The sequence below is a fragment of the Berghia stephanieae genome, chromosome 8, assembly GCF_034508935.2.
Source record: "Berghia stephanieae isolate SIO BIC M18660-M18661 chromosome 8, UCSD_Bste_1.3, whole genome shotgun sequence".
In the NCBI taxonomy this organism is placed as follows: Eukaryota; Metazoa; Mollusca; class Gastropoda; order Nudibranchia; family Aeolidiidae; genus Berghia; species Berghia stephanieae.
This window is the reverse complement of record NC_088367.1, coordinates 48,503,600-48,519,593: the sequence shown is the minus strand read 5'-3', so window position 1 is coordinate 48,519,593 and position 15,994 is coordinate 48,503,600. Positions and strand designations below refer to the sequence as shown.

At 29.4% G+C, this 15,994-nt stretch overlaps 1 protein-coding gene across 10 annotated transcripts in view; it reads right to left on the bottom strand.

The window, feature by feature from the left end:
* LOC144978800 (MAP kinase-activating death domain protein-like) overlaps positions 1 to 15,994 on the bottom strand; it is a 99,882-nt gene that overhangs the window by 5,360 nt on the left and 78,528 nt on the right. For 4 of the 10 annotated variants that reach the window (XM_078925313.1, XM_078925318.1, XM_078925315.1 and 1 more), the window contains 3 exons: positions 13,916 to 13,988; positions 4,951 to 4,997; positions 4,140 to 4,212 (listed from right to left, as the gene is read on the bottom strand). In XM_078925313.1, the coding sequence (XP_078781439.1) occupies positions 4,140 to 4,212; positions 4,951 to 4,997; positions 13,916 to 13,988 (193 nt within the window). The remainder of the gene's footprint in view (positions 1 to 4,139; positions 4,213 to 4,950; positions 4,998 to 13,915; positions 13,989 to 15,994) is intronic. The other 6 variants (XM_078925312.1, XM_078925317.1, XM_078925314.1 and 3 more) reach the window with 2 other exon arrangements.

Below are 15,994 nucleotides of genomic sequence, written 5' to 3'. Positions count from 1 at the left end.
TGGTGCCAAGTTTCTCTTATGTCTTAAAAGAACTTTTATTAGAAAAGACCAATGAGGGTTGACGGGTCAAAGAAGTAGTAGATATATACAGGTTTATTAAATACTATTGTATTTCATTGCAGGTTCCTGCTGAAGGCAAGTGTGGAGGACAAAATTCATGAGAAGAAAAAAGACCTTCACTGGACTCAAGTCACACAGAATTTAAATATATTGCCTTTTTTTTTTTTTTTTCTATTTAAAAAAAAAATTAAATATATTGCCTTTTATAGCAGCAAGCATTTCGAGTAATAACTTACTGTGGAATAATTCTGTTTAAATTTAAAAAGTGGGAGTTAAAAAAAAAATAATAAAAAAAAGCATTAATACTGCAGGCAATTAATATGGCAATCATCTGTTGTATAAGACAACTTGTTCTTGTGGAAATATAAGGTAGCTTCCATATGGCCAACTACAGGATTAGGAGTGGATGAAGCTTAGTGAAGTGTATTGAGCTAGGTGAAACCTTCAAAATGCGTATTCCATTTACAAAGCATATCTTAAGCTTACAATGGCTTACCCTAATGAGTCTATTTTAAAAAGTATAACGCATGCATGAATTATTTTAATGTTTAAACAAATTAAATTTGAAAAATTGTGCTTAATGTTATACCATGTTGAATAGATCATGATATAAACAACCAAAAGAGAAGATCTCTTTCATTTAACAATTTAAATATGAAAACGTATTGTATAAAGTTGATTATTGTGTGAACATGCAATAAGAGTATAACAGAATCTACAAAAGTGGCAACCAGATGTTGGTAATATTTTCAAATCTCCCTTTATATTAACAAATTTTTAAATAAGATTTTAATTTTAAAATGTGGGGGATGCTGTGTAAACATTATTGAGGTGATGGGCAAAGTCGTGGATAAATTCATGAATGTATGAATGGGTCAATAAATGAATGAATGAATGAAAAAAAAAAAAAGAATGAATGAATTGGTTGATGAAGGATGGATGAAGAAATGAATAACCTCTGAATGAAAGGGAAATCTAAAATATCAGTATAATCTATTTGCCAATCTTCTCAATCTTCATTCCACCTTTATTTTTAGAAATATCGCTAAGTCCCATATTCCACCAGAAGGGCTAAAAAAAAGTACACTCGATAAAATCGATGCAAAAAAATAAATAAAAAAACATTCCAAAATAAAAATGATAAGATTGTATTATACTGTATTATCCGTATTAATCACATGGACCCTATTGTCAACATGGATTCTCTCTTGAAATAAATAAATAAATAAATAAATAAATAAATAGAATAAAATAAAATGAAAGAATAAATAAATAAATAAATAGATAAATATATAAATACATTTAAAAAAAAAATAAAAAAAATAAATACATAAATAAATAAATAAATAGAATAAATTAAAATGAAAGAATAAATAAATAAATAAATAAATAGAATAAAATAAAACGAAAGAATAAATAAATAAATAAATAAATAAATAGAATAGAATAAAATGAAAGAATAAATAAATAAATAAATAAATAAATAAGAAGTGTGGAGTTGGATTTGGTGCCTTACAACAAATGGTACTGCTTTGTGCTATCCACCTCCCCTCTCCTTCCCAAAACACACAACAGGCATTTACACAAAGTAGAAACGACAATGTGTCGCGAGATACTGCATCATAAATAATAATGTTTATACCTAGCAAAGATCAATTACTCGCAAGGTTAGATATAAGATAATAATAATAATAATAATAATAACAAAAATAAAAATAATAATAATAATAATAATAATAATAATAATAATAATAATAATAATAATATAATAATAATAATGATAATAATAATAATAATAATAATAATAATAATAATAATAATATAATAATAATAATAATAATAATAATAATAATAATAATAATAATAATGATAATGATAATAATAATAACAATAATAATAATAATAATAATAATAATAATAATAATATAATAATAATAATAATAATAATAATAATAGTAATAATAATAATAATAATAATAATATGATAAAGAGCAGTCACTACTTGGTATCGTTTTCCCAGGCATACCATGGGGTTAATCGGGATAATACAGCAGTCCATCGTTCTTTTAAAAAGAAAAACTAATTCAAACAATCTATAAACCATAATATTGGAAATTCCACAAACCATACTATGACTGAATGTGTGAAAAAATATTTTTGTATTATAGATACCCCCCTCCTCCCCCCACCCAAAAAAGAAGCGTTATTTATTGTAATGTTGATGACATGCTTCAAAATTATTAATTTTTAATTGTTAATATAATATTTGGGGTAAGAAAAAAAAAAATAGCATTACAGAATTTAAGTAATTTAATAAATATAAGAGAAACGATGATATCTGTGGCTGAAGGCAGTTTAGGGATTTTTTAATTTATTTTTTTTTGTCTGTGATATTAGTAGAATCAACCATATTATCATTTTCTGTTATTATCATAAAAAAATTAAAATTAATAAAAGAGATACCAAAAAAAATGTTTTAAATGAAAGAAACCATTTCCGTGAACAAGATTATCAGTTGTGAGTTAAAAACATATTTTTTCTAAAAAATCTCATCAGATTATAAGAGTCACCAAAGTCCAGCCCTGGACAATTTTTTTGAAACATCAGGTGATTGTCCTTTAATCAATTAATTGCTGTTTTCAGGAGAGACGTGTATTAAAAAATTTGGCCAGAAAACTCGTCCTTTAAATATCAATAGATTTAAACGACCCTTCATCTTGACAAAGCTCGCAAACCTGGGACTCTGCAAAGTCCCAGGTTTGAGAGTTTTTTGCCAAGATGAGGATCGTTTAAATCGATTGAAATTTGAAGGACGAGTTTTCTGGCCAAATATTTAAATAGACGTCTTTCCAGAGTGAGGCAGTTATCGGGTTAAAATGATAGAAGGTTTAAATGGTGTGCTGGAATGCAAGCAGGAGATGAAAATGGATTGCAGTGACAGAACCTGAATAACAGCCCCCCGTACACTCCACTGATTATTACTGAATCACGGATTATTACTGAATGGCTGATTATTACTGAATGGCTGATTATTACTGAATGACTGATTATTACTGAATCACTTATTATTACTGAATGGTCATATAATGAACTTGATTAGAACGGGAAAATCAATTTTTCGACCTTTTTATTTTGAAAAATAATTTTAAGGCCTTGAACTTTGAAGCACTTCTCTTTGGGAATAACATTGCAGACCTCAATATATATATATATATTATTTATAACCATGAACAATTGTTGTGAATGTATGCATCTACGATAATGAGAGTCTTATTTTCTTGAGACACGATTCTTGTGGAGCTTTGATAACATTTTTACCAAATCAAAAAATCAATAATACTCATAATGGATTTTATACTTTTCATTGCCTTAGAAAAATGAATTCGAAACTACAGTGAAAATTTTTACTACAATTAAATACAAATAACCAATAACTTATAAAAATGATAAAGAAAAGAAAAAAAAAAAGAGAGAGAGAGAGAGAGAGAGAGAGAGAGAGAGAGAGAGAGAGAGAGAGAGAGAGAGAGAGAGAGAGAGAGGAGGGAGAGGAGGGGGAGAGAGAGGGGGGGAAGAGAAAGAGGGGACAGAGAGAGGGGGGGAGAGAGAGAGCGAGAGAGAGGGGGAGAGAGAGAGAGCGAGAGAGAGGGGGGGGAGGGAGAGGGAAGGAGAGAGAGAGGAGAGAGAGAAGGGGGGAGAGAGAGAGAGAGAGAGAGAGAGAGAGAGAGAGAGAGAGAGAGAGAGAAGAGAAAGAGAGAGAGAGAGAGAGAGAGAGAGAGAGAGAGAGAGAGAGAGAGAGAGAGAGAGAGAGAAACCTTTTCAAAAATTCATTAAGTGCTTCTATAGGTTATGGTGTAGGGGTGTAAAAAAAACAAACCCGCTAATGATCTACAGTCTTCATTTTATTGTTTTGTTGTTTTTGATCATTATTCTTACAATTACAATTTTATAAATCCAAATTTGACAATAAAATAAAATAAGTTCAAACCTTATCAATGAAAAAAATCCCAATAAAAGAGAGGATTAGTTAGAAAAGCAAATTGAAAAGTTTGAAAAAAAAAAAAATAAGAGGATTATTTTACAATCAGCTTTCTCCTTGACTGTTGCAACTTTACACGTGATGACACGGTGAAACATCAACAACATTTCATTTGCCTGGTTAAAAAATGTTAAATAAATGTTAAACGGCTATAACCATTTTCCATCGAACACTTATAGATAATATAATTGTCAAATGGATGGTTTTCTCTTTTCAGTTTCAAAATGATCCAATTATAAAGAACATGCAAGGGTTTTTCAGGGTCAAACAAGTAGTAACATATTATATCCTCATCCAAGCCCCTGCTGATCATATGTTTGGAAGAAACAAACCAAAAACACCTTGGCTCGTTGTGTTTAATGTCCAAACAGAGTCAATTCAATACGGAGGTAAATCAAAATTTCAATCTCACTTGGTGTTTTCCGCAATGAAGACTACAGCATTTTTGGGACAAGCCAAATGACTATCCTATCGAAACTGAACGATGCTGAATAACTTAATACCAACAGCTAAGTTGATCTGTTAAAGCACACTCGAAAAGAGTCAGCAAAAATGAATATATATGCTTTAGAGGTAGGAAAATCAAACCTTTTTATTTTCTTCTTCATTTAGCATTGACATTATTGATATATTAAGACATGGGACAAAACGTGTCTCAGTCTGTAAGATTTATTTTTCAATTACAATTAGAAAACAAAAAACACTCTATTGCCGACTAGATGAAGCTTTCACTTAACTTTGTTTTGTTTTGCTCCCTCGATTATTAAGCAGCAGCAACAATGACATTTCACAAGAGGATAATTACTTCAGTCATGTATATAATATATATATATATTATTCATATATGTACTTACCATACTCGATTTAAACCTGTGTTCAATTACTTGCTTGGTTTGGGGATCTGGAAATAAAAAATAAAGATAAACCCTGCAGGATGGCAATTCTCTTTCCCAATGAACAAAAAGAACATTTCTTAATATTTGGATTTTAAAGAAAGATGGACAAAATCATTCAATGATTCTATACACCGACTTCTCCTTACTTGAAATGTAAATTGTCTCAGGGTGCGTCACAAATGACACAAATTATCATCATTAACTACTTGTTAACAACCTTTATGAGCAGACCTCATCACTGGAGTTTAAAAGTTTTCCTTAGATTGCAATGTAACAGGAGTGACAAAACCACTTTTATACTCTGTCAATACAATTGTTTTAGTCAAAATTATTGCATCACTTTGTTATGATTTGAAGAGAGATATGATTTTACATCATGAATTTAGCATAACTAAAAAAAACGTGTTTTTCTCCAAGGTAGGGCAAGAAATTAGGGTTTTGAAAGTTGAACTCTTGGACAAACTCTGTCTAAAAGTATGTTTTGCCATAGAAATCCTTAAAACAAAAGGGTATTCAATGATGATTTTTCATAGCATTCTAATCTGAAGTTTTCCTAAAATTCATCTTTTTGTATATTTCCAAAATGAATGAATAAATAAATAAATAAAAATACATAAATAAATTACAGGAACCAATGTTTTAAGCTGCCCTGGTGCTGTCGTACTCAGCTCAATAAATTGACCTCATTATTTCAACAAAGTGTAAAGTGAATCATGGAGAATGTGAGCTAAATTATGCAATTAACTGCAATACATGGGTTTGAATCATCACATTTTCTTTAACCTCTACAATGGATTAATCAAATTCTTAATTTATTCACAACTAATGTATATTGACCTATTTAATATAACATCTTATCATTGACCACTGCCAGCTCTAAGTTGTGAAGTAGAGAGTACATTATCTGTGAATGTCATGTATCATCAACACAATAGCACCATCACAACAAAAAGACACCAGATCAAAGATGGTGGGGGAGATGGATAATATTATTTGAAAGGACAATAGCGGTGGATATTGACGAAAATAGAAAAAAAAAAAGGGAAAGAATGTGCTTAAAGGGAATGGATATCTTCATTGGGATAACACACTAGTTGACCAGTTTTTGTTAACTTCGTAGTCTAAGTTTTCAACTTCTTTTAACATTTTAGATGTTGGATAGATTTTTTACACGATTATTCATTATTTCAATACACTGCTCCAAAACTTAAAGAGAAGGGGGCAGTGTTATCGCACGGCAAAACAAGAGTAAAAGATGCTGAGATAAAGAAAGAACTCATAAAATCATTCAAATACCACCATCCAGTCAAGAATACAATTAGTAGACTTCAGAGGGAATGATTGTAACTCCCTGCTTTTATAAACATTAAAAATGATGCTTGAAAAAAAAAAGTCCCTGCATGCTTAAAACTGAAAGGAAAATGAAAGACAAGAGTCAATGAAAGAAGGTGGTGGTGGTTACCGACCAAAATGGTGGGACATGGGAGAGAGGTACTTTGACGCATAACTCTTGTCAAATCAAAAAATAGAAATGATCAGGGTTTGCTTGGTCCAAGTCCCAACCATGGGGACATAACAAACCCTTTTCTGAAGCACTTGGAAACATTTTTGTTAGTCATAGATACAGCGACCAATGTTTTCAAAGTAAGGAGGGGTTAGGGGGGAGACTCAACAAGAGAATTATTAATATAGTGTTGGCTAATGCCTTAATAGCACACCAGACACTTTATCTGAGGATCACTGGTTGAATCCTTTTAAAGCCACCGTGGACAATAACTTTCTGCTTGAAATATCCAAATAGAGAAAGATGACGATCGGGTTTTATTTCTTTTTTTTATATTTTACCAGAGTTCAAGGGAAAAAGAGCGAGTAACATGACAGTTGTTAAAGGCTATTTAAATCAATAAGTTGACTGTAAGCTTGAATTCCATTGACATAGACAATGAATAATGTGGACGTTTCTTGTTTATTAATTGTGATGCTGGCTGAGAAAACCCAGGAAGATGCGGCAAGCTTCGGTTCGAGATATGAGCTAAAATCGAAGATAAAGTGTTTCCCATAGCAACAAATTTTACTCAGAAAAAAATTCATAACTTGGGTTCTAATAAACATAGAAAGAAAATTTAAAGTGGTAAATGATCAGAAAGATGTGGTCTACACCACTGCATACATAACTTAATTTATTAAATTTGCGCACCTTTCCGGGTTTTCTCAGCCAGCCCCACAATTGTTAATGGATAATATGTAGCCTTCACATCAATTGTCATTGCCATTTCCACGAAAGCTAACGTTCAACCACACTGATAATTTATTTTTCCCTTGAGCTCTAGCACAAAATTGCCAATAGCAAGATAACCATAGCCACAATGTTACGCCATTATTAGGTCAGTGTGTGTGACTTTTCATATACACTCCATGTGGAAATAATATTATCTTGACGCGTTGTTAAAACAAGTGAAGAAAAAAAAAAAGAAGAAATATTTGACCACAATAGGAAGCAACTAAAGAGTATTTGCTGGTTACTGTGTGCTAGTAGTAGTGCAAACATGTAACAATAATAATAACGGGTTTTAGTAACGAATACAACAGATCAATGTATGTACTTATTGTAGTTATGCTTTTCATGTCAATAATATCAATACCAAATGCAATGAAGAATTTTAATGAAAATTTGATAAATAAAATGTATTTGAATAATAAAAATAAGTTACTTGAAATAAACTCTTATGCTTAGCCATTGACTTGGGAATAAATTATCAAATTATGCGCTTTGAGCTTGTTTAGATACGGGGTAAGGAGCTATATAAATATCATATATTATTAATATTATTATTATTATTATTATTATTATTATTATTATTATTATTATTATTATTATTATTATTATTATTATTATTATTATTAATCATTGAACAACCATTTTCAAATAACCTTTAGCAATTGGGTAGTTTCCTTTTGCATTGGGAAGTAAAGGAAAAATTAATCAACTTTACAAAGAAGATAGTTTTCTTCAATTTATAAACCATAATGCTAATAGCCTGGTCTTCAAACCTTTGACAATTTTTGTCCACATCTAAGTGAAGCCTTTATTTATTACAGTAAATGTTTTCAACCAGTCAGAGAAAAACCCAATCAAAAACACTAAAACACCAATCTGACAAAAACACTAAAACACCAATCTGAAAATTCAAACGTTTTCAAGTATTCATTTGCAGCCCGCATCATCAAATACTGGAATGCTCTTCCCGAATCGTGTGTGAACACAACAGATTTAGACACCCTCAAGCGAAGATTATCAATCTACTTCAGCCTAAACACCAACAATGGCTGTCACAATCAACAACTTTATCTGCCCTCAAATACAAATACTCAAATTTGAGTCAACCTCGAGTAACATTCAGATTCAGTATGATTCAGATTGAGAACCCACTTCCTCCACGTCAATGACAAGCCATTGTGTGTGGACTCTGGGTGAGATTTAGTGACTATTTGTACTTATCATGCTGGTAACATTTTGTTTTGACGATTCGTTTGTATAATCATCACCAATGATGATTGATTAAAAAGATGCGTATTTCTTCAATTAGATGAGATTGGATGCGTAATTTGTGCAAAAAGAGTTAAATTAAGAGAAAAGAATAATACCTAAGAGGTTATTTTACTTTTTTATTATACAATCCATACACCCGACCATTGGTATCATTGACGATTGTTGACGAGGTGCAAGGCTTACATAGATATAATATAACATATAGTAAAAATTTAAAAAAAACAATCTGATCACTTCAAAGCAGCAAATATGGCCATTTTTGGCAAAGGTCAGAATCTGACCATTTATCATCCATCCAAAAGAAGTCGATATCATCAACAGCTTTCAAGAAATAATTATCAACTTTGGCGTTTAATAAAAAAAGAATCCATCATCAGAAGTGACTTTCATATCCTCATCAAGTTGCTGGCTGAAGAAGGGTTTTGAGCCCGAAACGTTCCTTGTTTGATTTTTAAATTTTTTTATAAACTGTTATATTTATTATTTTTTATAGTCTACAACTTCTGGCAGGCATTGCAGAGAAATATTAAAGTCCCTCAACCCCATAACAATATTGATTGGATTACAGGGAAGCCGGAATGTCTATTCCAAGGGCAGACTGGAATAGCCCAGGTGACAGCAACAGCCAGGGCTGCAAACTTCACAAGGATGTGCCTGATCATCCATTTGCCTCTGGCACCACAAAGGCCCTCCTAGGACAACAGCGAATTCTCATCACTCATTAGACAGTGAGGCTAAGAAAAAGGGAAGCGGAGCAGGCACTTATGTTGATAATAACAAGAAATGAAGTCAGTACAAAAGTGCCAGAAGACAATAGAGAATAAAAACTTTGCGGCGAGAAGGATTCGAACCGACAACCTGATTGTTATGGTACCACAGCCTGGCCACAAGAGGGATGCTCTACAATCGATGCCATCCACAAGTAAATCAACGTCGATCTGTTTTGTTTAACTTTATTATCCATCCACAAGTAAATCAACGTCGATCTGTTTTGTTTAACTTTATTATCCATCCACAAGTAAATCAACGTCGATCTGTTTTGTTTAACTTTATTATCCATCCACAAGTAAATCAACGTCCATCTGTTTTGTTTAACTTTATTATCCATCCACAAGTAAATCAACGTCCATCTGTTTTGTTTAACTTTATTATCCATCCACAAGTAAATCAACGTCAATCTGTTTTGTTTAACTTTATTATGTTTTCATTGTTTATTGTTGCTGGCTGAATAAGGGTTTTGAGCCTGAAACATTCCATGCTTGATATAAAAAATTTTATAAGCTGTTATATTCATTGTTTTTTAGAGTCTACAGCTTCTGGCAGCTTAGTATCACTTTGAATTATTCTTTAACTTTGTTTATTTTTTAAAATAAATGTATTTACAGGGTCTACATTGTGGAACTATGACCACAATACGAGGATGAAATGATTTTTACAAAGTCATCCTGAGCTAGTGTACATCTTGCCATTCTCACATAGTTGTTGTGATGTGGGGCAACGAGACTCAGCCATATGGTCTTTGCTTCGCACCCAAATGGGGCACCAGGTTTGAATACCCGCTGCGCTGTGTGGCCTTGAGCAAGTCACCTCGCCCTAGCTCAGTTGTATCCCTGAACAGTGGCTGTCACCTGGGTTATTCCAGTCTTCCCTTGGAATACAAATTTCCTCAATGGGATGAATAAAAGGAATTTTTCTTCTTCTTCTTCTTCTTCTTCTTCTTCTTCTTCTTCTTCTTCTTCTTCTTCTTCTTCTTCTTCTTCTTCTTCTTCTTATTATTATTATTATTATAATATTTTTATTATTATTATTATTTATTATTATTATTATTATATTATTATTATTATTATTATTATTATTATTATTATTATATTAGTAGTAGTATAGTAGTATAGTTATATATAGTATGTATGTATGTATGTATGTATGTATTATTATGTATGTATGTAATTATGTATGTATTATTATGTATGTATGTATTGTATGTATTATGTATGTATTATTGTTATGACGCTCATTATTTTTAGTATCATGGTAGAACATGTCTCGCGTGTATGTTTTGTCTTATTTTAATGTTTATGTTACATACATGAACCACATGACATTGTTTATTCACATGAATTGCCTTTTATTTGACAATAAAGATTATTATTATTATTATTATTATATTATTATTATTATTATTAATTATTATTATTATTATTATTATATTATTATTATTATTATTATTATTATTATTATTATATTATTATTATTATTATTATTATTATTATTATTATTATTATTATTATTATTATTATTATTATTATTATTATTATTATATTATTATTATTATTTATTATTATTATTATTATTATTATTATTATTATTATATTATTATTATTATTATATTATTATTATTATTATATTACAATTATTATTATTATTATCATTATTATATTATTATTTATTATTATTATTATTTATTATTATTTATTATTATTATATTATTATTATATTTATTATTATTATTATATTATTATTATTATATTATTACTTATATTATTATTATTATTATTATTATTATTTATTATTATTATTATTATTATTATTATTATTATTTATTATTAATTATTATTATTATTATTATTATCATTATTATTATATTATTATTATATTATATATATTATTATTATTATTATTATATTATATTACTATTATCATTATTATTATCATTATTATTTTATTATTATTATATATTATCTATTATTTATACATATTATCATTATTATATTATATTATTATTATTTATTATTATTATTATTATTATTATATTATTATTATTACTATTATCATATTATTATTATTATCTATTATTATTATTATTATTATTATTATTATTATTTATTATTATTATCATTATTACTATTATTATTACTATTATTATTATATTATTATTATTATTATTATTATTATTATTATTATTATTAATTATTACTATTATCATTATTATTATTATTATTATTATTATTATTATTATTATTATTATTATTATTATTATATTATTATTATTATTATTATTATTATTATTATTATTATTATTATTATTATTATTATTATTATTATTATTATTACTATTATATTATTATTATTATTATTTATCATTATTATTATATTATCATATATTATTATTATTATCATTATTATTATTATTATATTATTACTATTATCATTATTATTATATTATTATTATTATTATTATTATTATTATTATTATTATTATTATTATATTTATTATTATATTATTATCATTATCATTATTATATTATCATTATCATTATTATTATTATATTATTAATTATTATTTATTATTATTATTATATTATTATTATTACTATTATCATTATTATTATTATTATTATTATCATTATTACTATTATCATTATTACTATTATTATCATTATTACTATTATCAATATTACTATTATCAATATTATTATTATTATTATTATTATTATCATTATTACCATTATCATTATTACTATTATCATTATTATTATTATTATTATCATTATTACTATTATCATTATTATTATTATCATTATTACTATTATCATTATTATTATTATCATTATTACTATTATCATTATTATTATTATCATTATTATTATTACTTTTATTATTATCATTATCATTAATGTCGCTGGCACAATAGACCATTTTCAAGCTATGCGGATCATGTAGTCGATTCTTTCTTCTTTTCCAGTACTGTAAAATTGACTGAACTACATTTTGTCGCCCTTTGGATAAGATACTACTCTAGATGGGTCCAAGCTACCCATTCACTGACAGGTAAACATAGGGGGGGGGGGGTCCCTTATAGGAGGAACAAAATTGACATCACTCAGCTCTTTGCTATTGTTTCGTCAGCCATTTCTGTGATTACTTCTCATTAAATTATATCAGACTACAAACGTGCAAGGTCAGATAGTATTGTGTATTTTATCCGGCTGGCATATGTGGTGAGTATTTTACCTAAATGCATTGCATTAATATTTTCTACATTTAAGTTGCTTAAAAGTAACTCAATCCATGAGTTTTTGAAGACTTCATCTATTTAAAAAAATAAATTAAAAAAAGCAATGCAGTATATCAAAAAAACAAGATATAAACTGTTTTAACCCAAACAAATATGGCTTAAAACCTACAGCCGTAAGAAATTATACGTGATGAATAAATGTTAAATAAGCTCATCTCTCTCTCTTTTTTTAAAACTCCATTATAACTCCTTTTCTCATTTTGGGCCCTTTGTTTGGAGCGCCTTACCACAGAGCATTTGTGAAAAGAGTCTTTGTCTATTCTTAAACGTTCGCTTAAAATTTATCTGTTTTGATTTTGGTAGATGAGATGCAAGATAGGCGTCTGGTTTGTGTGTGTTGTGTTGTGTGTTGTGTGTGAGAGAGAGAGAGAGAGAGAGAGAGAGAGAGAGAGAGAGAGAGAGAGAGGGAGGGAGAGAGGGAGGGAGAGAGGGAGGGAGAGAGAGAGAGGGAGAGAGAGAGAGAGAGGGAGAGAGAAAGAGAGGGAGAGAGAAAGAGGGAGAGAGAGAGAGAGAGAGGGAGAGAGAGAGAGAGAGAGGAGAGAGAGAGAGGGAGAGAGAGAGGGAGAGAGAGAGAGAGAGGGGAGAGAGAGAGAGAGAGAGAGGGAGAGAGAGAGAGGGAGAAGAGAGAGAGAGAGAGAGAGAGAGAGAGAGAGAGAGAGAGAGAGGATGAGAGAGGGGGAGGAGAGAGGGGAGAGAGAGGAGGGAGAGAGAGAGAGAGGGGGGGGGGGGGGGAGGAGAGAGAGAGAGAAGAGAGAGTGTTTTCAGAGAGTTGTTTTAGCCTTAATGATTAATTAGGTCTGATGTACCATTTCAACTCTATATTAAGTTTTCAGCATTATTAATTAATATTATTATTATTATTATTATTATTATTATTATTATTATTATTATTATTATTATTATTATTATTATTATTATTATTATTATTATTATTATTATCAATATTATTATTAATATTAGTTAGTAACCACTCATTTCAAAATTTTGAAAAGTTGAACTCAAAGAAGGATAATGTATGTAATGTGGAGAATTTTTCCCCATCTTCCTTGCAAAAGGATAACTACCACAGTAATCGGCTATCATCTGACACTTTTATTACCTATCAAACTATCACATTTTAACTCCTTAACTATTTTCAAAAAAGATAATAATCCCACAACAAACAAAAAAAAAAACAAATAATTTTTTTTTTAAATTTTGTAACAACTTAATAAAGTAATTGAAGGATAAAAAAAAAATAAAGGGAAGAAGATAGAATAAATATAACAAGGTATGGGTAGTGTCTTGGACAATCTTACCAAACTCTTCAAGAACAAAAATGCCACCTTTCTTTGTGACACATTTCTGGATCCTGGATAGCTCAATAAACAACTGAAAGGAGAAATCAGGGTACAAACATAGCGTAATAAAACCGGCCAACAAACAAACGAACCAGTGAAATGAAATGAAATGAAAAAAAAAAAAAATATTTATACATATATCATATATATATAAATATATAACGATGAAATCAAAATTGAAAATCAGAGGAAACGCAACAGAACAAACCACGCTAGATATGATAACGACGATAACAACAAAAACACTACATACAATTATTTTTTTTTTCTTTTCAACAAGAAACATTGATGGTAACTGCAATCTACACACTCATACATGAAGTGAAAGGCAAAGGAAGAGATGGAGCTGGAAGAAGAGGAGGAGGAAGAGCAGGAGGAGGAGGAGGAGCAGGGGGAGGAGGAGGAGGAAGAAGAGTCAAAGAAGAATTTTTAAAAAATGAGAAGATACTCTGACCAGAGAAAAGGGAACTCTTCAATTTTGTTTATAGTTTTAGTACTACATAACTGTCTGCACTATCTATACTATATATCTGCACTATCTATACTATATATCTCCATTATCTATTTTATACAGCCAAAAATATAAATAAATAAAAATGAAAAAAAAAGAAAATTTTAGAAATAAATAATTTTAAAAAATACAAATTTTAGTTTAAAATTTAGTTTAAAAATAGTCCCTATTTTACTCCTTGTTGTGTATATTTGTCATTGCTGGGGTTACTTTTGGAGTATGCTTGTGCAGTGGCATGATTGTAAATCATATTATGGTGAAGGTGTGGAGTTGTGGGACAAACATTTCCATCAGTATTAAAAACGATAGCAACGATTACAAAGAACCTTGTGATATCAAGGGCAATTGTGTGATTGGGGACAGATTGGGGGCTCAGTTTAAATTAGCACACATTGCAGTTTCCTACGTGTAAGTGTGTGTGTGTGTGTGTGTGTGTATGGGTTTGAGAGAGAGAGAGAGAGAGAGAGAGAGAGAGAGAGAGAGAGAGAGAGAGAGAGAGAGAGAGAGAGAGAGAGAGAGGTGGGGGATGAAAAAGCTGTGGAGAAGAGGCTAGATAATGCTAAAGGTCTTCTTCCCTAGACAGAACAGGCATTGCCAAATATCATATTAAGCCAGTCTGCACTAAATGAACAGAATATATAGAGATAGACGGCCAACAAATACTAGACTATTCTTGTAATAAATAAATATTAATAGAACAGCTTCAAAAAAGAAAAAAATACCAAACATGGAATGTTTCGGACTCAAAACCCTTCTTCAGCCAACAACAACAACAAAAATGAAATATATTTCTCAACCATTGATCTGGTTTTTAGTAATATATTTATGTTTTCATTATTTTTTCTTGTTGGCTGAAGAAGAGTTTTGAGCCCGAAACATTCCACGTTTGGTATTTTGCTCTCTTTTTTTTTTTGTTTTTTTTTTTTGTAGCTATTATATCCATTTTTGTTTATTACTTTTTACAGTCCACAGCATCTAGCAGCTTAGTATCGCTTTGCCTAGTCCATTTCATGGCAGCTTACCAGTTTTAAATCTAAAAGTCTGAACATATTTGTGTGACTATTAGTCGGGAATGATTTTGATCGGACTATGTGTTACTGTCTGTCGTCATTGAGAGTACTTTGATGATCATATAATGCAGTCAGGTAATTCCCTTCGTAAAATTGGAGAACAAACCAAAATTTTGTACATGTATCAAAAAATCCAAACACGAATGCTTCATCTGGTTTCTGAACTGAACTGAGCAGCCATTTTGAAAAGTATTATTATTGATTTAATGAAAATATGTGATAAAATTATGTGTTTAGGATTTGGTAAAAATAAAATAAATATTGCTCCATCAGAGACCGCATCAATTTCATTGAATGAATTTCTCTTCCAGTGGTTGCATTGTTTGGAAATTGGAACATTTTTATTTTTAAAAAAATGAAAATAGAGAAGAAAAAAATATTTTTAAAAATTCATCTTTTCAGTCCGGGCCAAAGGCATGATATGATCACCAAAGAATGATAAGAAAGAAACAAAGA